The sequence below is a fragment of the Zalophus californianus genome, chromosome 14, assembly GCF_009762305.2.
Source record: "Zalophus californianus isolate mZalCal1 chromosome 14, mZalCal1.pri.v2, whole genome shotgun sequence".
Classification (NCBI taxonomy): Eukaryota; Metazoa; Chordata; class Mammalia; order Carnivora; family Otariidae; genus Zalophus; species Zalophus californianus.
This window is the reverse complement of record NC_045608.1, coordinates 8,203,106-8,226,488: the sequence shown is the minus strand read 5'-3', so window position 1 is coordinate 8,226,488 and position 23,383 is coordinate 8,203,106. Positions and strand designations below refer to the sequence as shown.

The following is a 23,383-nucleotide window of genomic DNA, read 5'->3' as shown; positions in this document are numbered from 1 at the left end:
GGCAATTAATATTTCTCGTCAATTGGGCAGCATTTTCTTAAGACAAAAATGGTAGGAGGTAGCATGGTCTCTTATAAAACAAAATTACTGCATAATTAACCTCCCCCCCACACTGGATTGCAAGGACGTCACAAAGCACAACCTGTTAGCTTCCAAGTAACATTTAAAATATTCCCATCTCTTAAAGCAATCTGGAAGTGGATGTTAAAAGCCAAAGGAATTTTTCAGTCACATGCTGACTGCTGAAATCTACTACTTCCCAGAAGGCTAACAGCATACTGGGAGGCTACAATCAGAAACACCACAGAGAAAAGTGGTACCGTGGGAACAACTCACTTGTGTTTGGCACAGTAAAGGCTCACTGCCAATTTGTAACAGTATGAATTTGGTAACTATTCAAAGCCAAAAATGAAGTTTGGATGTGAGCAGCTTTTTGAAGTAGCTTTTGCTGAGGCCTAGTAGCAAAGAAGCTAATATAAAATAAATGAGCTATAAGAAGTGGTGAAGTACAGGCAATGATTGGGAATTAAAATAACACCTATCACTTGATTTGCTTTAAAAAAAAAAGCACTGTACTAAAGACAAGATATTTTGCTTCATTTATTCATTCTTTCTTGAGCTAATTTTATGAAAATGAGATGGGGGATTATATTTTTGGTGCTTAAGTTTAGCCATATACACAAATGACAATATTACTTGTCCTACTAATCTCACGAGTCTGACAGACGGATAAATGAAATAACAGCTGTTAAAACATTGTTCAAAAATTTAAGTATACAGCAACACAAGATAGAGTCGTATTTTTAAAATTTACAAGCATCTACAATGAAATCATTTAAATGGTGCCAGTTCCAGTGGCCAAATACACATTACTGACAGAGTAACTTAGTGATATTATTTTCTCAACCCTTTCTGGAATGACATTTATCAAATATGAATTTTTGTCTTATCTGTTAGTTCCTACTCATTTTGCCTTACTTTTATAATTTAATATTAATAATTAATAAAACCAATATAAATTTGCTTAATTAAAAAGTAAAAATTTGGAACATTATCTCATAAAATCACTAAGATCTATGTCATTATAAGCAAGAATATCTTAATATTATTGCAAAGACTTATCAGTTTTAAATAAATAGGTATTACAAAATAAAATTAACTTTCCATTACTGATATTCAAACCAAAAAAGTAAAAAACATGAATTTTTCAAACAAAAACAATATTTATATCCTTGTCCCATTAGACGCCTCAACTTACTTCATCTCCCTTCAAAACTTCGGTGCCATCAAATTCACGGGTCTGATTTGTCTTCACTGACACCTCTCTCTCTAGGTTGGCTAACTTCTCCTTTGCTTCCTGAAGTTCCTCAGCTTTGGCTTCTTTTTTACGAGAAATGATGGATGCCTAATTGAGCATTAAATATGAATGTAAAGTTAGACACACAATCAACTTTCTATTATCTTGTGAAAGATAAATTTTTTAGATTTACCAAGCGAAATTTTGAATATCAGGTTGGCTTCTCCTAACCAATATCCTTTGCCCTACTACCTGTCATCATCAGTTATCTGTTTAATATGAGTATGCAATGTATACTAAATATCAACCCCAAAACATTTGGAAGACAAAAGCCCTGAAAATATAGGCTATATCAGCAGAGAAACAAAATAGAGTAGTAATAAAAATATTAAAATATTGTCAAATAACACTCAAACATTAATGAAGATGCTTTCTAGGTAAGTAAAGAGAAGCTCTCCTTAAGTCTTTTATTTTTCTGCATGGTAGGTTTCCTTTCACTGAAAGAAAACAAGAATGTCTTACTCTCAAAACTACAACACAGATTATCTTACTTAAATTCAATATCCATACTTTGAAAATGAAATATTAAAACATCTACTTTATTTGGTGCATTCTAATAAATAAAGTGCAGGTTTAAAATCAAATATGTGACTCACCAGAATTAGGCCAATGTTTTACACAATCCAAATGGCTGCTCTTAGCCATGAATGCAGCACTTTATATTACTTAGCAAGTCTTGGGGGATTTCCTTAAATGAACCATGGCGGTACTAGTTTAAGAAAAACATTAGTCAAACTGTCCTCTTAAGTGAAATAGTACAAATATTTTCTTCACACAAATTTGACAGGGGAGGGGAAATCTCTAATGCAAACCCTTTAAACAAGTCTATTCTCTCTGTTTAAAAAATGAAAGACAGATGATGAAGGAATGTTTCTCTCTATGGGATTATTCTAGCAAAAAAAAAAAAAAGAGAGAGAGAGACAGAGAAGGAATGATAAGAGTACCATAATCATACAGGAATCAATGCTATACTTCCTTAACATGATAAAATAAATATAAAACTCAGCCCAAACCAGGATCTTATTTAAGAGAGAAACATGAGAGTATCTCCTACTAAATCTGGAACAAGGTAAAAATGCCCACTATCTCCACAATAATTTAATATTATGTTGAAGATATCTGCTCATACCATTAGATGAAAGAAAGCAATCTGAAGCGTAAGAATTTGACAGGAGAAGTTGGAATTTTCATAGTATATGATTATATACCTAAAAAACCCAAGAGAATCTATGGGAAAACTACAGTAAACAAATCAATAGCACTTATAGACAAATCAGGAAGAAGACATAAGGAAAAAAAAGCCCTCAATTATAAGAGCAAAAAATAAAATAAAATATGTAAGCAAGAGAAGTTCCAAAATGTTGAGGAAAACAAACACTCCTGAAAGACCAAAAAATAAACTTGAACAAATGGAGACACATAACATGTTCTTAGATGGGAAGACTCAAATATCATAAAGATGTAAGTTCGGAGGTAGGTGATAAATAAAAAGCAAACCCAATGAGTAAAAAAAATTATTTTTTTCAAGAGCTGGACAAGTTGATAATAAAGTTTACTGAAAGAACATATAAATAAGAATTGTAAGGAAAACCCTGAAAAAGTACAGCAACTGGGGGTGAAGGTGGCTACTTTTATCAGTTATTTGAACTTGATTATAAAGCTTCTGTAAATAAGTTGAGTACCTGAACAGACAAGCCAATGGAAAAATAGAAAATATAGAAATAAATCCAATAGCATTTTTAAATTAGAAAAAACAGAATCTCAAATCCATAGAGGGAAAAATGGACTTTTTAATAACTGGTATTGGGACAATTAGATAATTGGATAGCTATACACAATAAATAGCATACACCAGAAAACAATTCTAAATAGATCAGAGAATTTAAATATAAAAAATTAAACAGAGAAGTCCAAAAAGAAAACTTGAGTAAATTTCTCTATAACTTGTAAGATGGAAAAATGTTCCTAAATATGCCTCAAAACCTGAAATAATGGGCGCCTGGGTGGCTCAGTTCGTTAAGCGACTGCCTTCAGCTCTGGTCATGATCCTGGAGTCCCGGGATCGAGTCCCGCATCGTGCTCCCTGCTCAGCAGGGAGTCTGCTTCTCCCTCTGACCCTCCCCCCTCTCATGTGCTCTCTCTCTCTCTCTCATTCTCGCTCTCTCAAATAAGTAAATAAAATCTTTTAAAAAAAAACCAAAAAAACCCTGAAATAATAAGAGAAAAAACTATTAAATTTGATTTCATAAAAATAAAGAACTTTCCCATGGTGACATAACACTGTAAACAAAGTAAAAAGGCAAATACCAAACTGGGGGAAAATGTTACAGTTATAAGCAAGACAAAGCGTAAATATTTCTTTTCTTCTTTTTCTTCTTTTTTTGAAGTAGGCTCCACCCCCAGCACAGAGCCCAACACGGGGCTTGAACTCATGACCCTGAGATCAAGGTGTGAGCTGAGACCAAGAGTCGGATGCTTATCTGACTGAGCCACCCAGGTGTCCCAAGAGTAAATTTTTCTAATATATAAAGAAAAAAAGGCCAACAACTCTAGAGAAAAATGGGGATATAGACATGAAGGGACAATTCACAGAAAAAGAAATTAAGATGACTGTTACTCATGTGAGAAGATGCTCAACCTTGTTTATAATAAGATAAATAAAAATTAAAACTATCACAGGATATGATGTCTCATCTACAAGGATGGCAAAACTCTGAAAGTTCAACAACACACTCTATTGGGAGGCAGCAAGGAAACAGGCACTCTCCTACACTGCAGGTGGGAACATGAAATGCTGCAACCTCTATGGAGAGGAATTTGGCAATATCTAGCAAACTTACATATGCATTTACCCTTTGATGTAGCAATCTCACCTCTGGGACTATATCCTTAAGGTAATACCGGCAAAAATATGCAAAGACATAAACAAAAAGCTATCTACTGAAGCATGATTTGTAATAGCAAAAGAAAGGCAACAACCCAAATGTCCACCTGGTGACAGGCTGCACGAACCCCACTCAACGGGGTACTATGTGACTGTGAACAGGAATAAGCATACCAACTAAGATGGCTATAATAAAAAAAAAACAGATAATAACAAGTGTTGGCGAGGATGTGGAGAAATCAAAACCTTCATACACTGTTGGTGGGACTGGTTTGGAAACAGTGGCATTCCCTCAAAATGTTAAACACAGAATTATCATACGAAATAGCAATTCCACTCCTAGGAATATACTCAAGAGAAATGAAAACATATTTTCATACAAACACTCGTATAAGAAAGTTCATAGCAGCATTATTCATAACAGTCAAAAGTTAGAAATAACCCAAATGCCCATCAACTGATAAATGAATAAACAAAATTTTGATCTAGCCATACAATGGAATATTATTCAATAACAAAAAGAATGAAGTACTGACTCATGCTACAACATGAATGAACTTTAAAAGCTATGCTAAGTGAAAGAAGCCAGTCACAAAGGACCACATATAGTATGATTCCATTTGTATGAAGTGTCCATGACAGGCAATTCTATAGACAGTTTCGCTGCCTAGAGCTAAGGGTTGGGAAGGAAATGGGAAGTGACTGCTAGTGGGTTAAGGATTTCTTTTTGAGATGATAAAAATGTTCTAAAATTGATAGTGGTGATGGTTGCACAACTCTAAACATACTGAAAATCACTGAATTGTGCATTTTATATAGGTGAATTGTATGGTATGTGAATTATATCTCAATAAAGTTGTAAAAAAAAAAAGGGATAAAGATTATTTTACTATTCACCAGCACATATCATTAAGAATTTTAAAAAGCGGGGCGCCTGGGTGACTCAGTCTGTTAAGCGTCTGCCTTCAGCTCAGGTCATAATCCCAGGGTCCTGGGGTCGGGCCCCACATCAGGCTCCTTGCTCAGCAGGGAGCCTTGCTTCTTCCCTGCCTGCTGCTCCCCCTGCTTGTGCTTGCTCTCTCCCTCTTCCTCTCTGTGTCAAATAAATAAATAAAATCTTAAAAAAAAAAATCTTAAAAAGCATGGAAAATAAAGGTGTGTATTATTATATGCTCTTCCTTCTCTAAGAAGGAAGATATATGAATGTACATATACTATTATTTTTGTATCTATTATGTATATATACTATTATTTTTAATGGGATAATAAAGTGTATAAATTTTTAAAATTTACCTATGAGGGAAGGAACGATTAGGGTGGACAGCACCAGAGTAGATGCTAGAAACCCCTTCGAGTATTTCTTATTTTTTAGATTTTACTTGGAATCATGTAAATATTTTAAATAATTATAAAACAAATTATTCCCTAAAAAGTAATCCCTAGGGGTGCCTGGGTGGCCTAGTTGGTTAATTGGCTAACTCTGGATTTCAGCCCAGGTCATAATCTTGGGGGCCTGGGATAGAGCCCTGGGTTGGGCTCAGCACTCAGTGAGGAGTCTGTTTGAGGATTCTTTCTCTCCCTCTCCCTCTGCCCCTTCCCTTACTCAAGTGCATGCTCTCTCTCTCTCTAAAGTAAGTAAATAAATAAATAGTAATCCCTAAAAATAAAAATAAACATATATACGTATCCAGCTTAATTTGTGGCATAACCATATCGAAGAACTATTCTAAGTGACTTTAAAACAGTAATTTGTCTATTCCTAGTGGGATATATCTTAAGGACAAAACAAACTGAAAAACAGTTTTCAGCAGCAATCGTATTTTTGGTGGTAGTGTTATTACTTTTATTTTGAAACGGTTGTGTGTAAAGTGTGGATTAAAGCAAATAATGAATTAAATTATGTTAGTGTTACTGAGAACCAGAATTTTCCATGTGGGATAAGGAGAAAGATGTGAGATTGATGTGAGAAGCCCAATAGCCTTGAATCTGACCTGGAAGGGTAAGTATGAACTCATGGTGTATATTAGGAAGAAAGAAAAAAAAAAAACTATTTCTTAGCTTTGGCCACTAAAAAGACCTAAAAATAATGATCACCCAGGAGCAATGAGAAGTCCTAATACCCAGATTTCAGTCTCTAAATATTATTTCCTACTAAAGCAAATCAGACTCATAGAAGAAAGTCTAATTCCAAGCCTAGGGTAGGAAATATAAAAGATGAGCACAGAAATATCTTAATCATACCAGAAAGCAAGGACATTATCAAAGACAAACAGAATCTTAAAAAGGAATCAGAAGTTACTTGAAAAGCCTCCTACTAGCCAAAAATGGGACAATTGAGCATCATTAAGGAAAATGTTTTAAACTTACCAAATATAATTACATCAATGATTCATGACATTAAGTAAGCAAGCAACTAAAGAATGAAAAACTACCTTAATTGATGGAGAATGAAAATGAGTTGGAGGAAACCAATTCTTTTTGAAAACTGATAAAGAATCAAGCATGCAGCCTGCCTTTCCTACATGAACTACAGCTCAGTTTAATCAAATTGTTGAGACGTTTCTTTTTTTTTAAAGATTTTATTTATTTATTTGAGAGAGAGAATGAGAGATAGCATGAGAGGGAAAAGGGTCAGAGGGAGAAGCACACTCCCCGCCGAGCAGGGAGCCCGATGTGGGACTCGATCCCGGGACTCCAGGATCATGACCCGAGCCGATCGCCCAACCGAGCCGATCGCCCAACCAACTGAGCCACCCAGGCGCCTGAGACGTTTCTTTTATAGAGGCAATCCAGCTAATAAATGAAGAAGGAATCAACAGTATCAACAGGACACTGTTATAGATAAACAAGTTTTTTCAATAAATTAACTGCAAGAAAATTATTAAATAGATAAATAAGCGGCAAAGAGAATCTACAGATTAAAAGAGACTTAAACATATCAATCAAATGCAGTGTATGAATTCTGTAAGGATCCCAATTAAAACAAAGCAACTAAAAAAAAAAAAGAAAGAAAGAAAAAGAAAATCCAGGAAATGTGAACACTGACTGGATATTTGCCAATATCAAGGAATTATGACATTTTTCAGATGTGGTATGCTGCTAAGTTTTTTTAAGCCTTTAGTTTTTAGACATACATTCTGAAATATTTATTGATGAAATGATATAAAGTCTAAGATTTGCTTTAAAATAATCCAGTTAGGTCTGGGGCTTTAGTGAAACAAGAATGGCTGTGATTGTTATAGTCTGGGACACATGAGAGTTTATTGGGCTATTTTCTCTACCTTTGTATATGTTAATTCTCCAGTATAAAAAGGTTTTTAAAAATTTTAGCAACTAAAAAAAAATTTTAGCATCTGTGAAAAATGCTTTGTTATGCAGCTCAATATTTTCTGAGGTTGCAAAATGCTCATCACACTAAACTCCTCCTGACTGGGTTCTTTTCAGATAATCCATGGCTTTCATTTGAACCTTTTGTTTCGAAATACAGAACAACATTTATACCCTCACAATCTAATAGTGTGGATAAAATGATAAATGCCTTAGCACTAAAATTTAACTTATTCTATACTTGCAAACTAACTTTAAACCTGAAAAGCTATATTGCCTTTAATGATTAAAGATTGTAAATATTTTGATTTTATACCACTTAAGGTAAGCTTTCATTTAAAAACTCAAGTTTCACACTCAACAGACAGAAACACAAACAGCTCCATTACCACAGTTGGCAGACGGTAAGGAAACTAAGCATGATCCAGGTGTATTGAATTTCAAACTTGAACATGCATCTTTTGTGCCTTTTCCACAAATTCTTTGTTATAATCCGGAGATTAGCAATAAGAGAAGAATATTTATTCCTTACCTCCTTCTTTAAGACTATCCACAACACAGCCTGGGGTTTTTACAAAGATGTTCACCAATAAGATGAAAGATCTAAATATGAAGGCCAAAAGAGTGGTCTCACCTGTTGCCTATATAGTGAGAGTTTGCCTTCAATTGGCTCATTTCTCATCATTTTCTTTTCAATCAGCTGATTGATCTGTGTGTTTATTTCATTTATCTAAAACAGTATGAAAGAAGGTTAAAACTCTTCCTATGATTATACAAACTAAGTGACATCTGGCCAAACCAAGCTTTGAATTTACTGTTCTTATCATCAGTGATTTCATGGGAGAAACAGGTTCATTAATATTATAAGCGGGCTGTTATGATTATTTTTAGAAAAATTTACATTTCATAGTTCATGATATATATTTACATATTTTGATGACTTATATAACCATCTATGTTTAAATTATACTAAAGTATTCTATGTGAAATATTTGTACATTATTATCAATTTCTACAAATCTGAAGTTACCCCTCACCTAGCTTGTGACTTTCAAGTCACTGCAAGTGATAAAGCAAATCCAGACTAACATTCCCCAGGGATTTAGTTCAAGGAATTCATGAACCCAACTGAGAGCTGACATGGATGACATCTAAAAACGCTTCCTGTTCTAATGATCTGTGATTTGATGATAGTTGCCATTTATCCTACTCATTAATCCTTTATCAAATATAATAAAATAAAAGTGAATAAAGCCAACAGAAGCATATAGTCCCTCAAGTAATAAAAAAAAAGATCACATGGCTTTCAGTATATCTATCTTTTGAAAAGACTAGAGTTCTCCTGTTAATTGTATGACATTAAATTTGAGCCAAATCTCACTTGGACATGTAATTTCTATAAGTAAATTAAAAGAATAAAGTGGTCAGAATTATGTATTTATTTATAGTGGCTATTGAACACATATTAAGCACATTAAAGGATTAGCAAATCAAAATCTTTCAATCGTCATAATATTTAATTGTTATTTTTTAAGAATACACATCTGATTGGTGCTTTATTTCTATGGTACAAAAATTTTATAACATAAAACCAGGTTTCAATAAGCATTACAAGAAAGTTTAGTAATTCCAAAGCAGGCATAAAAGGCTAATACAAACATTTTAGCTTTAAATATAAAATTGCTATATTATTATTTTTGGAAATAAAAATTAATGATATGTGAAATATTTTAAAATTTACCATCTAAATGATTATATTACGAATACATAAACCTATGAGTAAATCATATGCATTAATTCACATCTTCAAGCTACTTAATTCCTAATCAGTTGACTAAGTCTTTATAACATCATGTGGATTAAGTAACAGCATTATTACATGCTACAATTTCTCACAAAGAACTCCTCATAAAAGCTGTCAACTCAGCACAGGTTAACTTAAGAGTCAAGGGTAGGACACTATAGAAAGCAGTTCACATAATTTTCACAGGACTGGGGATGAGATAAAATTGGGAGCTATAAAAAGAAGATGATTGTCACTTACTTTAGATTCAAGCTCAAGAAGATCAGAATGGCCCATGGCAGGCTCTGAAACCACTTTTTGTAAAAAATGCAATTCTTTTTTCTTGCTCTCTAATTCTTTAGGAAATTTTTCAGTTACCATATAAGAATTAAATTTTATCTCCTCCTCTAGCCTCTTCATTAAACCTTTAAAAATAAAATAAATATTCAGCCCAAGAGAGTAGGTATAGTGATACTTTGTGCACTTTAAAATAGAAGACCTGAATAATAGGCATATCTATTGAAAGCAATCTGTATAATAAAAAATTGACCATTGAAATTTTTTTTCCAATTTTTAAAAAGTAATCTCTACACCCAACATGGAGCTCAAACTCACAACCCCAAGATCAAGAGTCACACAATCCTCTGACTAAGACAGCCAGGAGCCGAACCATTGAAATCTTTTGATGTTAATTAGAATGATAACAAAGGACAATTTACACAGAAAAACATTAAAATAATTTTAGAAAAAGTAATATTATGATCTTTCCAAACCTCTACCTAATTCTTTTTTTACTTCACAACATACAAAAATAACATCTGCAGAGCCAGGTATCTTTCAGGTCTTTTTTGCCTTCTAAGTATTTAAAGCAGTCCACAACACAAATGGCAACATAAATGAAATCTCACCCAGATTCTTTCTTCTATAAGTGGCCATTTACCCTTCTTCTTTCACAATACTTCTGGTGCAATTTATATTTCTATTCTAATACTTCATAAATGTTAATACGTTATACTTTGTCAGCTTCAAACCAATGAAAACATTACTAAAAGTACAAGTTAAAATGCAAAAAAAAGAAATTATCTACATTCATAAACACTTTTGGCTTTCCATGTTTGGTAGTTTTGATATTGTAAAGTATTAGCTTACAGTAGGTGGTAACTTAAATTATACTTTAAATACTTAATAAGTTTTCTCATTTTGGTAGAGCACACAAATATATACACACAGAGATTTTCAGTGAATAATGGTTTTGTTATAAATTCCCAGCCTAGAGAGCTTTAAAAAGTTTATTTCAGATCTTTCCATTACACATTTACAAATTCTGGCTTGACTCTTTAAAACACTGGATTTCCGGTTTAAGTAATCTACGTAGGTAGATTGCATAATTATTTGGCCCAAAGTCTAAACACTATTTTTAGTTCTGTTGTGCTAACCATTAACATGTAAAAATTTATTAATGGCAAAATCACAAGTTTTCCATTCATCCCTACAATTTCCCCCCCTTTTTAGGCACTGGGGAAAGGGAGAGAAGAGAAAGTGTTTAATGAATCAGACTATAATTAGGCAGTCATTCCTACATGGTTTCTGATTAAATCTACATCCTGGCTTCTTTGGCTATTAGGGGACTAGGTCTTCCATCTTCAAGTTCTTAAACTACATGTAATCAGAGACGTAAAGAATCAAATCTAAAATGTTTTTAAAGATTTAAAAGTCTCAAATATTATTTTCCCTATTTAAAAGAAAGATTTGGGGCACCTGGGTGACTCAGTCAGTTGAGCATTTGACTCTTGATTTCGGCTCAGGTCATGATCAGGGTGGTGAGATCAAGCCAGTGGTCAGGATCCGCCCTCAGAGGGGAGTCTGCTTCTCTCCTTCTCCTTCTCCTTCTCCCTCCCCCACCCCTCATGCTCTCTAGCACTCTAATAAATAAATAAATCTTTAAAAAAATAAAAGAGAGATTCAAATTTTAGAAAATACAAATTCATGTATAGTGATCGAAAGCAGATCAGTGGTTGCCTGGGAATAGGTAGAGGGACAGAAAGGGGCAAAAAGGAGCTATTACAAAGGACACAAGAAAATGTTTGGGGGTGATAGATATTATTTGTTATCCTGATTAAGGTTGATGGTTTCACCAGTCTGTACATTATGTCAAAACTTAGCAAGTATATACCTCAAATACGTGCTGTTTATCATATGTCCATTTTACCTCAATACAACTGTTAAAAAAAGGTAAAAACAGGGTTTCTGTCACATTTTAAATTCTTCTAAGTTCTAACTTAAGACCTTGAAAGTAGTCATATGTTCTATGCAGCTTTTAAAAAATTATCTTTCAAAATCCTGGTGAAATTAAATAGAAGGTCACTAAGATCTCAGTAAACTTTTTGATTAAAAACCCTCTAGAAATGTCTTACTGGCCCTACTATAGTTTAATGAGTAGCTTCTTTTATATAATAAATCTCATGAAAGTGTAGAGTATAAAGATGAATTAACTTCCATGAGTGTTTTATAATAAGGCTGTTACTCTGAAAAAATACAAAGCACATTCCTACACTAAAAATACTTATGTTACTTATGTAAATGGACACTTTCCATAAGTCATTTTTTTGTTACTTAAAAAGTATAGATAGACCTTCTTAAAGGAAATACCTGGATCAATTAAACATATTTCATCTACCCTTTTCCCAGGCTGCTGAATACAACCCTTAAGACTGTCTTCCAGAAAGATGTCAACAAAGCAAGAACTCTTTAACTTGCGGCTCCCCATACCCTGTCCACCCCCAAAGAACATATATTGCACACATAATATCTTATTTTTATGTTTTCAGCCCTTTTTTTCCTACTTAACTCCCCTCCTATCTGTGGAAATGATTATTTTCTTCCTATCCAGGGAATTTGGTCTCTACTCCTACCTCCTAACTACTTAACAGACTATTTACTGTAGGCCTGTTATGTGTAATTTAGCATGCTAGGGCCTGGAAATAGAAAGACCAATTATGACTTGGTGACTAGTCTGGAGTTGAGTTGAGTCAGATTCAGATAATGCCAACAATTAACATATTGTGGTAATTGCTGCAGAACATTCAGTGCAACAGCACACAGGAAAGGCTGCTATCACTTCTTACCTTCTCCTCATGGATCTTCAATCTCCATTTGTCTGACTGACTCTCTTCTGCAGCACACAATCACCCTACACTACTACCCTCTCTCAGTCTAGGCACAGTGCTGTCTTCCTCATTCATTTGCACACTCCCTCCCGCTCTCGCCTCCTTTTCAAAGACAAGCAGTCAGAAGAAGCCTACCCTTTTATCTCTCCTTCATCTACTATATTTATGTTCTTTCAGGTCACTGTGCCTTGGCATGGAATGTCTTCTACTCCTTCACCTTTCCAACTTGAACTTAACTCGGGTGCTACCTTGTCCAAGAAGCCATTTGACTCTGTGATAGGGTTTGGGGCTTTGCCTCTGTTCTCACAGAACCCTGTGCTGAGCTTCATCAGCAAATATGTAAAGCTGCATGATCACTATTCACTGCCTGTCTTTTCTGTATTAGACTCTGAGAACCTAAACATCTTTTTTCTATTCCTAGCACCCAGCACAGTTCCTGACATGCAGTAGATTTCAACAAATACTGAATTAATGCACAGTAGGTTTGAGATAATTATTTCTATTACTACTTAACAATGCAATTGATTTTGTTATTTAGCAGCATCTACTAACATATTACTTACATTAATATTTTACACCAACATCTCAAGAGATGCATAAAACACAATTCTATTTGTGAATTCTATTACTAAGTGAATAATTATGTATTTCCTGGCCCAAACAACTTCTCTTTAGGCTAGTAAGCCAAAGCAAAATAAAGACTATCAATTCAAATAAAAAATGAAATATTGCTAATGCTATAAATATCTCTGGATAGTCTGTATAGTTGTCAAAATTAAAACATAATAGCAAGAAATATTTAACCTAATAAGATTGAGGACAACAGATATTACAGAAATACATTTTCAGGTGAACATTATAAATTGTATTAAACTGCATTGATCAACTAATTGTTTTTCTGCATATCAAATCTTTAAATTCTTATACACACTACCTTCATTTCAAAAAATTCACTATTAATAGTAAGTTCTAATACTTAGTAAGAGTAGGCCTATACAAATTACTTACTGATATTAATTTTTAAATGGCTATATTTAATGGGTTTCTTTTGAAGATTTACTTTTTTGCAGTAAATTGTGAAGGAACCTACATCAAATCCAAAGAATATACACTAAAAAGATATAGATTATACTAAGGAGAAAAAAAATCATAAAAAAGTATTTTCTTTGTCCTGAAAATTAACATTCTCCTAAAAAGTGAAAACTTAGTGAATGAAGAATGAAATGACCCCAACAACTAAATGCCTGGCAACTTCCAGGTATTGCTTGAATCTGAATTTTTAAGACTAAGAGGCATAAGAGAATCTATGGAAAGCCACTAATTAACATGTATTAACCATATGTTTTGTAGGCAACACTATACTGGTTTTTCAAATATTAATTAAATATATTTCCTTGATTCTGAGATGTCATTGATTAAATAACAAATATCATGGTAAATGTACATAAAAATGTAAGATATATCCCAATGGCAAAAACAATTAAAATGGGAAAGAATATGGGTCGAGAATTAAGGAAATACTGTATTATCTCTTTTAAGAGCTTTATTGAGATATAATTTACATGCCATAAAATTCACCCATTTAAAGTGTATAATTCAATGGTTTTTAGTAAATTCAGAGTTGCACAACCATCACCACAATCAATTTTAGAACATTTTTATCGGCTCTCAAAGAAGCTCTCTACTAATCAGCAGTCCCTTCCTCCCCATACCCCATATACACAACTGTCCTCTCCTACAACCCCTCTGCCCTAAGCAATCACTAGTTTGATTTTCTCTCTCTAATTTGCTTATTCTGGACATTTCATACAGATGGAATCATATAATATGTGGTCTTTTGTGACTAGTTTCTTTCACTCAACATGTTTTTGAGGCTCATACATGTTGCAGTAGGTATCAATACTTCATTCCTTTGCATTCCATTGTGTGAATATACACATTTTGTTTATTCACTCATCAGCTTAGGGACATTTGGGCTGTTTTCACTTTTTAGCTATTATGAATAAGGCTGCTGTGAACATTTGTGTACAAATTTTTGTGCGGGCATAGGTTTTCAATTCCCTTGGGTAGATACCTAGGAATGAAACTGCTGGGTCATGGTACCTCTATGTTTAACCTTTTGAGGAACTGCCAGATATATTTTTCAAAGCAGTCACACCATTTTATATTCCCACCAGCAACATATGAGATTTCCATTTTCGTCAACACTTGTTATTGTCTGTCTTTTTTATTCTATGACTTATAGCTTACAGTATAATATTTCATATAATACTACAGAAAGATGAATTAATCCTTGAGCAGCTAGATTTTTACACTGGAATATTTCTCCAGTACCAATGAGAGCTTTCCACTGCGCTTCCAGTGTACATGGTCTCCCTTCTGATGAGCAATAAAACTTTAAAAATGCTTAGGATGGGTTTGGTGGTGTAATCTGGAAATACCACAATTTATCTTCTAAGTAAAGCTAATGTGACAACAGAGCCAGGATACCCATGTCATTAGCACAACCCAAGGGTCCAACATTTATTCCTTTTCTTTATAGCCCAGGCTTTATAACAATTATTCACATCTTCTCCGTCTATCTTTTTCATAACATCCATCCTAAGTATTTTATATGCTCATACACCAGAGAGCCTCCCTCCATGGTGGTTTTCACTCCCTTCATTCTCTGACCAAACAGTGAATGGGAATTATAAAACCCCAGGTAAAAACTTAAGGATGTCTTCAACAGGGCTCTCATCCATTAACTAGGAAATGATACTTTAAAATGCTTAGCGATCACTAGATGATAATTAATTCCCATGAGGTGATTGCTTCAACTAATATTCTTTGATCATCTGTATCCTATAATAGTTACCACTTACTTTCAGGCTTTGCATCTGCTGCTGCATGGCGCATACTTTTCAGCTGGTTTTGTACTCTTTGCAGTCTCTGCACTGCATGAAATAGCTTTAAAATACAAATAGATCCATTATTTGCTTAGTCTATTGAAACCTACCACTCACATAGACAAGCAAAGAAAAATACAAGTTCCACATAATTCTTGCGATGTAAAAAGAATAATAAGAACTAAGAAAATTACTATGTTGAGCCCAAAATGTAACTGGTTTTCTCAATACCTTTTCATGTAAAGCCTTTTTAAAAAAAGCTTTCAGAAAGTTTATCTTTAGTTATTGGTTGTACTTAGTAATCAAGGAAAAATACTTGGTAAAGAAATATACACACCAGGCTTTTCTTGTTATAACATGGTTTTCTTTTTTTTCCCCTTTTTTTATCTTTAAGTAATCTCTATACTCAATGTGCAGCTTGAACCCACCACCCCGAGATTAAAAGCTGCATGCTCCACCAACTGAGCCAGCCAGGTGTCCCTAACATGGTTTTCTTAATTCTAAGAAATATTACCATTCTCACAAATGATGTCTTAGAATCAGACACTGATGCTAAGGAACCATTCAGGACCCAAGCAATGCAGCTTACTGGTTCAGGGGAACTACCATGATGCCAAATCAAGTTCCAAAAGAGTCAAACATCTCATTGAGTAGGAAATGGAGCTGATTTGAAGTATATTTTTAATGTATAAGTCTACTTAGTTTTAAGAGAGATTTTTAATAAAAGTAATCCTTTCTAGCCAAATTATTTTTTCTTTAAGGCAAAGTCTAAAAATGTGGAGTATGGGTGATTTTGAGCCTTTTCATGATTTGCTTATTTCCCATGGTAATAAACTGTAGTGGATACCGTGATCAGTAGTATAAAATGGATATTCTCATAGCACCAGAATCTCAGGACAACCTTTAGAGATTCTACCAGTTTTATCAGCAGTTAATCTTAATGCTTAACATTACAATGAATGCCCCAACTCATGTTGGGTCAACATGAGTTAAGCATAGGCCAAAAGGTAGTATATAGATACATACAGGGTACAGAACCCAAAAAGTAGTATTATTGCTATTGGTGCCACAAAATCCTCTTAAGAGTATTCCATCATGTTAACAAAAGGAAACATGAACTACAATTGTAGAATTCTTTTTTCTTTACATTTGAATGATCAAATTTACTATTTCTTTCATCATGAGAACAAAAACTTTTATGAGGATACCTGATTCTTTTGTTCCTGTTTCTGTTGTGCAAGAAATTCTTCTCTCTCTTTTTCAACTCGAAGTTGCCTTGCTATTTTAAGCATCCGTTGATGATTCTGAACTGTCTCCACCTACAGTAAGGGAATAAGTAGTACATGTTACTGTCAAGTTAAGAAAGAAATTAGCATGTCACGTGACTCAGACATCCACTTATTTCTTTTTGGCAAACACTACTCCCTAGAGATGACAGTAAAGTTCCAGACTCCAGGTCCTTAAAAGTTCTGGGCTACTGCCTAGGGAGATTCCCTTTCTGTCAATGTTATTTGAGTCCATCCTCAGATGTACACCAATGCCTTGCTTAATCCTTATTTCTATTCCTAAATCTTTGCAAGTCCTTGGGACTTGGGGTCAAAGTCTTACAGTGCTAATTCTTGCCTTACCCTTTTCTTCAAACGTTCAACTCTCTTAATGAGCTGATCCTTTTCTTCCTCCATTGCACTGATATCCTAAAAAGTAGTCAAGGAGACATTATAAGAAAAAGCATTCTTTGTAGAATTCAAATAAAGTTTTCATATGATTGTGCATCGACCGTCTTCCCTACTTAATGCACTACAGAGCATTAAGGAACAAAGATCCTCTTTTGGATAAAGGGTATTTTTATTTCCCCCCAGGGTTCTTTATACAGGATAATTTATTTGGCAGCTTAGTGTTCATTTAGAAAAGCAACCAAAACAGGTTATAACGTAGCAAGGTAAAGCTGCCAACCAGCACATTTGTGTTCTGATTCCAAATATGGGCACACGATTTTTCAAAAGTCTTCTATAATGGAAAGTGTACAGGCCTAAAACCATGAACAACAGCTGCTGACATCCCATCTGCTCTGTTAAATACCCAACTATATATTCTGCCAATTTTCCATCAAAATTATTTTTAAGGCTATGATGTTTTTAAGACATAAATTTCTGTCTGGTTTTGTCAATTAACCAATTCCTTCCTAAAAATATAGACTTCAAAAATAAACCACCTTCCTTTTAACAAGCTCCATAATATTTTCTAGTGAAAACAAACAAAAAATCCTTCCTAAACTTAAAAAACTAATAGCCTAACTATCACAGTAATACTAAAGAGAAAAATATACATAGTAGTTAGTATTGATAGGATCTGAGGAACTAGGCATTCTTACTACTGGTGGCATTGTACTAAGGAACAATGTCAAAAGTCTTAAACATATATACCATCTACCCTGGTAACTCCACGTCTGGGAATTTGTCCTAATAAAATATGCACGGAAGGTCAAAGACTTCTCTATGAGGAGTCTCACAGATGCTAGTCATATCTAAAATTTGTAAATTACCAAATGAGAAATATTAAATAAACCATGGCACAATACAATGAAAGTCATTAAAAATTATGAAGAACGTTTAATGACAGAAAAACTCATGATATGACATTACCTGAAAGAAGCAGATTACAACATTTATATTATAGTACAATACAAAGAAAAAGATTTAAATATATTCACTAAAATGTCAATAGTACTTATCTCTACAGTGTGGGATTATGAGTGAATTATTTTCTACTCTTGCTTGTCATATTTTCTAAAAAGAATATGTTCAAGAATAATGAAAATAAAATGACAGACTCTCAGTCATTTTATCATTTCAGTTTACTCACACGACATAACGGAGGAACAGTGGATGAATGTCCATCACTCTTCCCTCATACTGTTAAGTATCCTATTTATGGGTCTTTCTCCCCCACTAAATGTAAGCTCATCTTTCATTCCTAATACGCTCAACAAACTCTCATTGAGAACCTACCACGTGCAGGCCACTGTGATAGACACCGGGTACACAGTGATGTACAAGATAGACAGACATGGCCCTTGCCCTCAAGGGGAATAAAGATAATTGGGAAAACAGACATTAAAGTAACTATAAGTGTGATGTGTATTATAAAACAAAAAGAATTGGGGTAACTAATCCATCTAGGGAATCAGGGAAGGCCTCCCTGAGGAAGCAACTTCTACTGTTTCCTAATTAAGAAGATAAAGATGGCATGGATAACTCAGGAATTCTAAAAATACAAAATTCATGAAAGTGGAATTAGCACATGTTTAGGGAAAGAAGTTATATGCCTGGTGAAAAGGTTAAATTGTTTTTGGAGACCATGAAGTAACATGTGCCAAAAGTCCCCCAAATTTTCATATGCTTTAATATTTCTATAAATTTATCCTAAGGAAACAGTTACAGAAAGCCCAAAATAAATTTATGTATACGATAATCATAGCATTATCTATAATAGCAAAAAATAAAATAAGAAACCAAAAATGGTTAACCTATCCATACTATGGAAAATTATTTAGTCATTAAAAATCATATTTAGAGGTGCCTGGACGGCTCAGCCGGTTAAGTGGTTGCCTCTTGATTTCGGCTCAGGTCATGATCTCAGGGTCATGAGATCAAACCCCACATCAGGCTTTGAGCTCAGTAGGGAGTCTGCTTGAGATTCTCTCTCTTCTTCTTCCTCTGCCTCACCCCCCAAAATTAAAAGAAAAAATTTAGGGGGTGCCTATGTGGCTCAGTTGGTAAAGCATTCAGCTCTTGATTTTGGCTCAGGTCATGATCTCAGGGTCGTGAGAACAAGCCCCATGGTGGGCTCCAGGCTGTGGGTGTGGAGCCTACTTAAGATTCTCTCTCTCCCTTTCCCTCTGCCCCAAGTCCCAATTTAAAAAAAAAAAAATCATATTTAGAAAGATAACAATGTGAATATATGCAATGATTAAAAAAGCAAGATACAAATAACTCTGTACAGCATGATCCCAAATACCCACCAACACAAATATACACACAAAACCTGAAAGGATAGCAACTGGATGGCTTTTTTCTTCTTTGTTCTCGTCTCTATTTTCTATTATATATATTTTATACTTTATATAATAGATATTTAATATAGATATATATATAAAGAGAGAGAGAGAAAGACCCAAGATGTAATCTTTTTTAATCCATGGTAGTAATCTACATAGTACATAAGAACTCATTATGAATTTACCTTGGTATCATTAATTTCTTCAGTAAAGAACTAGCAAAGGTTGGACAAAAGAAAATCTGCCACTTGCTATCACTAGCTCCCATATAGTTTTGTTTTTTTTTAAAGATCTTATTTATCCATTTGAGAGAGAGAGAGAGAGAGCGAGAGATAGAGCACGAGCAGGGGAGAGAGGGAGAAGCAGGCTCCCCCCCAAGCAAGGAGCCTGATGCGGGGCTCAATCCCAGGACCCTGGGACCATGACCCGAGCCAAAGGCAGACACCCAACCGACTGAGCCACCCAGGTGCCCCAGTTCCCATATAGTTTTAAGACTCATACTGAATTAACTAAAAACAAAAATGGGAAAACTAATATTCAAATCTAAAAAAAAATTACTATATTTTCTTTTCTTTACCCTTCTTATTTCTGCTGTAGAAAATCCAGATGTCTTGAGCTGCTCACATTCTTTATGCAAATTTTTAAAGGCCTCCATTAGCTCTTCATACTAAAAGACAAATTAAAAAATTATAAACTAATGACTAGATCCAGTAGACTTTTCTTCATCAGGTTATTGATTAACTTATAGTGATTACTTAAATCATTATATAACAGCATTAAAAATACATCCTTAAACATTTATATAAGACACAAAAAAAAGTAGGTGTGTATAATCTGGTCACTAAGTACTTTTCCAGCTTCCTCTCTGGTTAGTTCCCCTAACTCACATTCTATACTCTAGCTATGGTGATCTTTCAATCCTTGGAATATTCTATGCTCTCACCTCCAGTCTACACACCCCATTCCTTCTGAGAATACTTTATGGCTTCCTCACCCCTTACCTGGATAATTTCAGTTCATCTGTCAGGTCTCAGCATAGATACCACCATTCTCAGAGAAGACTTCTCTAGCCCTATACCTATTCTAGATCAGAGTGTCATGATATCAGAATAAAAATCATGTAAAATTATAATTGCCTACTTACTTGTCTGTCTCCCTCCATTAGACAGCAAGAGTCAAGAGGACAAGAATACTATTATCCTGTACAATTTAGTATCCCTGGAGCCTAGCATGATGCATAACTGATATAGATATTCAATAAAAAGTAGCTGAATGAATGAAAAACTTTGCAACTTCTCCAAAATTCTTTAAAATTAGTATTTTTTTGTGAGCAATCACAGGAAATTAATATGTTTCTTGACTGATCATATCCTACAAATCTGTAAATCATTTATTCTAAAACTCCTCACTTAGAAAGACAACATACATTTTTTATTAGGTTCTGTGCTAACTGACTGGCTAAATGTATGAGTCATTTTAGATTTACACCTCAAATATGTTTCAAGAATAAACATGTCTTTATCATTAATTCTTCCATTAATTGTCTGGGCATATTTAGTAAAAGCTATTAATAAACATCCTCCAGAGGAATTAGTTTTTATCAGGTTTATTGACGAGGGAGTGTAGGAAGGAGACAATATTTCACATTTACACTTCTCTATTTCTTACATTACGTAAAGCCTTCAAATGTAGGAATTGGGGTAGTCTCATTCTGCTGTACTTCTCCCGTGACATCTACTATAACATTTGACATGATTATTTACATAAATCTTTCAACACCCAAAATGTCTTAAAAGATCAATATTGACTCTATTTTGAGTGACTGCGTGGCTATCCAAAACAACAAAATATATGGGTGAAAAAACATTCAGTTTTGATTGTTCTGATTCAATCCCAATCTTGAGCACATACCGTATAGAAGCAACTCTACAAAACTCTGGAGGAAAACAATGACGGATAAGACATGACACTTGTCTTCACGCACCTCAGGATCTATTGGGATAGACTGACAAACTATTCACAACGAACTGCACAAATCAGTCTATGTATATAGCACAGAATAAAAGCACAAAGGGCTAAACAGGGGCACTTTTTTTAATCAAAGTCCTTTGAAACCTTAAACCTGAATCCCTTCTTTCCATAGTCTATGATCAGGAATGTGCTTTGAAATCCCAGGACCAAGATCTAGACCAGCCAGAATCCTCAGTCGTCAAGAACTTTTTTTTTTAAGATTTTATTTATTTATTTAAGGAAAAGAGAGAGAGCATACACACTTGTGAGTGGGGAGGGGAGGGAGCAGAGGAGGAGGGAGTGGGAAAGGGAGAGAATCCCAAGCAGTCTCCGGGCTGAGCCTGAGCCTGACCTCTGGACACTGAGATAATGACCTGAGCCAAACAAAGAGTTGGATGCTTAACCGACTGAGCCACCAAGGTGCCCCAAAAGTAGTCAAGAGCTTTAAGACTGTAAAGCCAGGGGCGCCTGGGTGGCTCAGTTGGTTAAGCGACTGCCTTCGGCTCAGGTCATGATCCTGGAGTCCCGGGATCGAGTCCCGCATTGGGCTCCCTGCTCAGCAGTGAGTCTGCTTGTCCCTCGGACCCTCCCCCCTCTCATGCTCTCTCTCTCTATTTCATTCTCTCTCTCAAATAAATAAATAAAACCTAAAAAAAAAAAAAAAAAGACCGTAAGGCCAGGACCCAAAATGATCCTAAAACTCCAGGAGGAAAGTACACTGAGATTTCAAACTCCTGGTGCTTTCTCTACCTTCTGCCTGATTGGGAAGTCCTTTGAGATCTCAAGCCTAGCTTCTTTGCCTATACAAAATCCTCTCAGGGGCTCACAGGTCCTGATTTGTCTAGGATAGTGTGAATTTATACCTTTGCCTTCATGTAATTATTATGATAGTCCCTTTCTCTCTGATTTGGATGACAAATTGTATAATCATCTAACTGATTCTGCAAAGTGTTCTGCAGTCCTAAACCCAAAATCCTATCTACCCATAATTCTGAATAAATTATTCTAAAATCCTAATCTCAGGATTTTTTCTATCTATATACCCCTATCACTGAAATAGTATTTGTGTGCAAAAGCCAATATTTTCAGGGCATCTGGGTGGCTCAGTTGTTAAGCATCTGCCTTCAGCTCAGGTCATGATCCCAGCGTCCTGGGATCGAGCCCCTCATCGGGCTCCCTGCTCAGAGGGAAGCCTGCTTCTCCCTCTCCCACTCCCCTTGCTTGTGTTCCCTCTCTCTGTGTCTCTGTCAAATAAATAAATAAAATCTTTTTAAAAAAAAGTCAATATTTTCATACCTGATTACAGTTGAACATTATTAATAACCATTTTACCTTTAGATGCCACCTGGAAATACAGAGAAGCAAATAAGCTAAAGAGAGATTAACAGGTGTTTGAACATGTGCACTTTTACATCCATTACAGATAGTTTAAAAATACCATTTGTGTATTGTATACCTGTTTATTGGTATCAGCCACAGTTTCATCCTGAAGAAACTCACTTGGTACCTCAAGTTTTATTAAAAAACGAGCTAAATATGCTCTTTTCTTCAGTTCATTAGTTCTCTGAAGAAGCCAGTGGAGCACTGGGTAAATTACAGGTTTACTTCCAATCACCAGACCCTGACGAAAGGTACTCCTATAAAAAGAAAATAAACACGTGCAGGTGATCAACACCCCTCCCCCCACTTATAACAAATAAACCTCGAAACGAAATAAAATCTCAAACCCTAATTTACAATTTCTTGATGGCTTTCCATGACTATTTTTTTTTTAAGATTTTATTTATTTAGTTGCCAGAGAGAGAGAGAGAGCACAAGCAGGGGGAGCAGCAAGCAGAGGGAGAAGCAGGCTCCCCGCGGACCAGGGAGCCTGATGCGGGACTCGATCCCAGGACCTGGGGTTCATGACC

General features: G+C 34.8%; 1 protein-coding gene across 12 annotated transcripts in view; it reads right to left on the bottom strand.

Annotated features, from left to right (window-relative positions):
- Positions 1-23,383, bottom strand: part of IFT81 (intraflagellar transport 81) — a 190,409-nt gene that overhangs the window by 63,196 nt on the left and 103,830 nt on the right. For all 12 annotated transcript variants that reach the window (XM_027576872.1, XM_027576868.1, XM_027576867.1 and 9 more), the window contains 8 exons: positions 22,930-23,110; positions 20,041-20,130; positions 17,035-17,100; positions 16,615-16,725; positions 15,383-15,467; positions 9,613-9,776; positions 8,203-8,298; positions 1,259-1,405 (listed from right to left, as the gene is read on the bottom strand). In XM_027576872.1, coding sequence (XP_027432673.1) covers positions 1,259-1,405; positions 8,203-8,298; positions 9,613-9,776; positions 15,383-15,467; positions 16,615-16,725; positions 17,035-17,100; positions 20,041-20,130; positions 22,930-23,110 — 940 coding nt within the window. The remainder of the gene's footprint in view (positions 1-1,258; positions 1,406-8,202; positions 8,299-9,612; positions 9,777-15,382; positions 15,468-16,614; positions 16,726-17,034; positions 17,101-20,040; positions 20,131-22,929; positions 23,111-23,383) is intronic.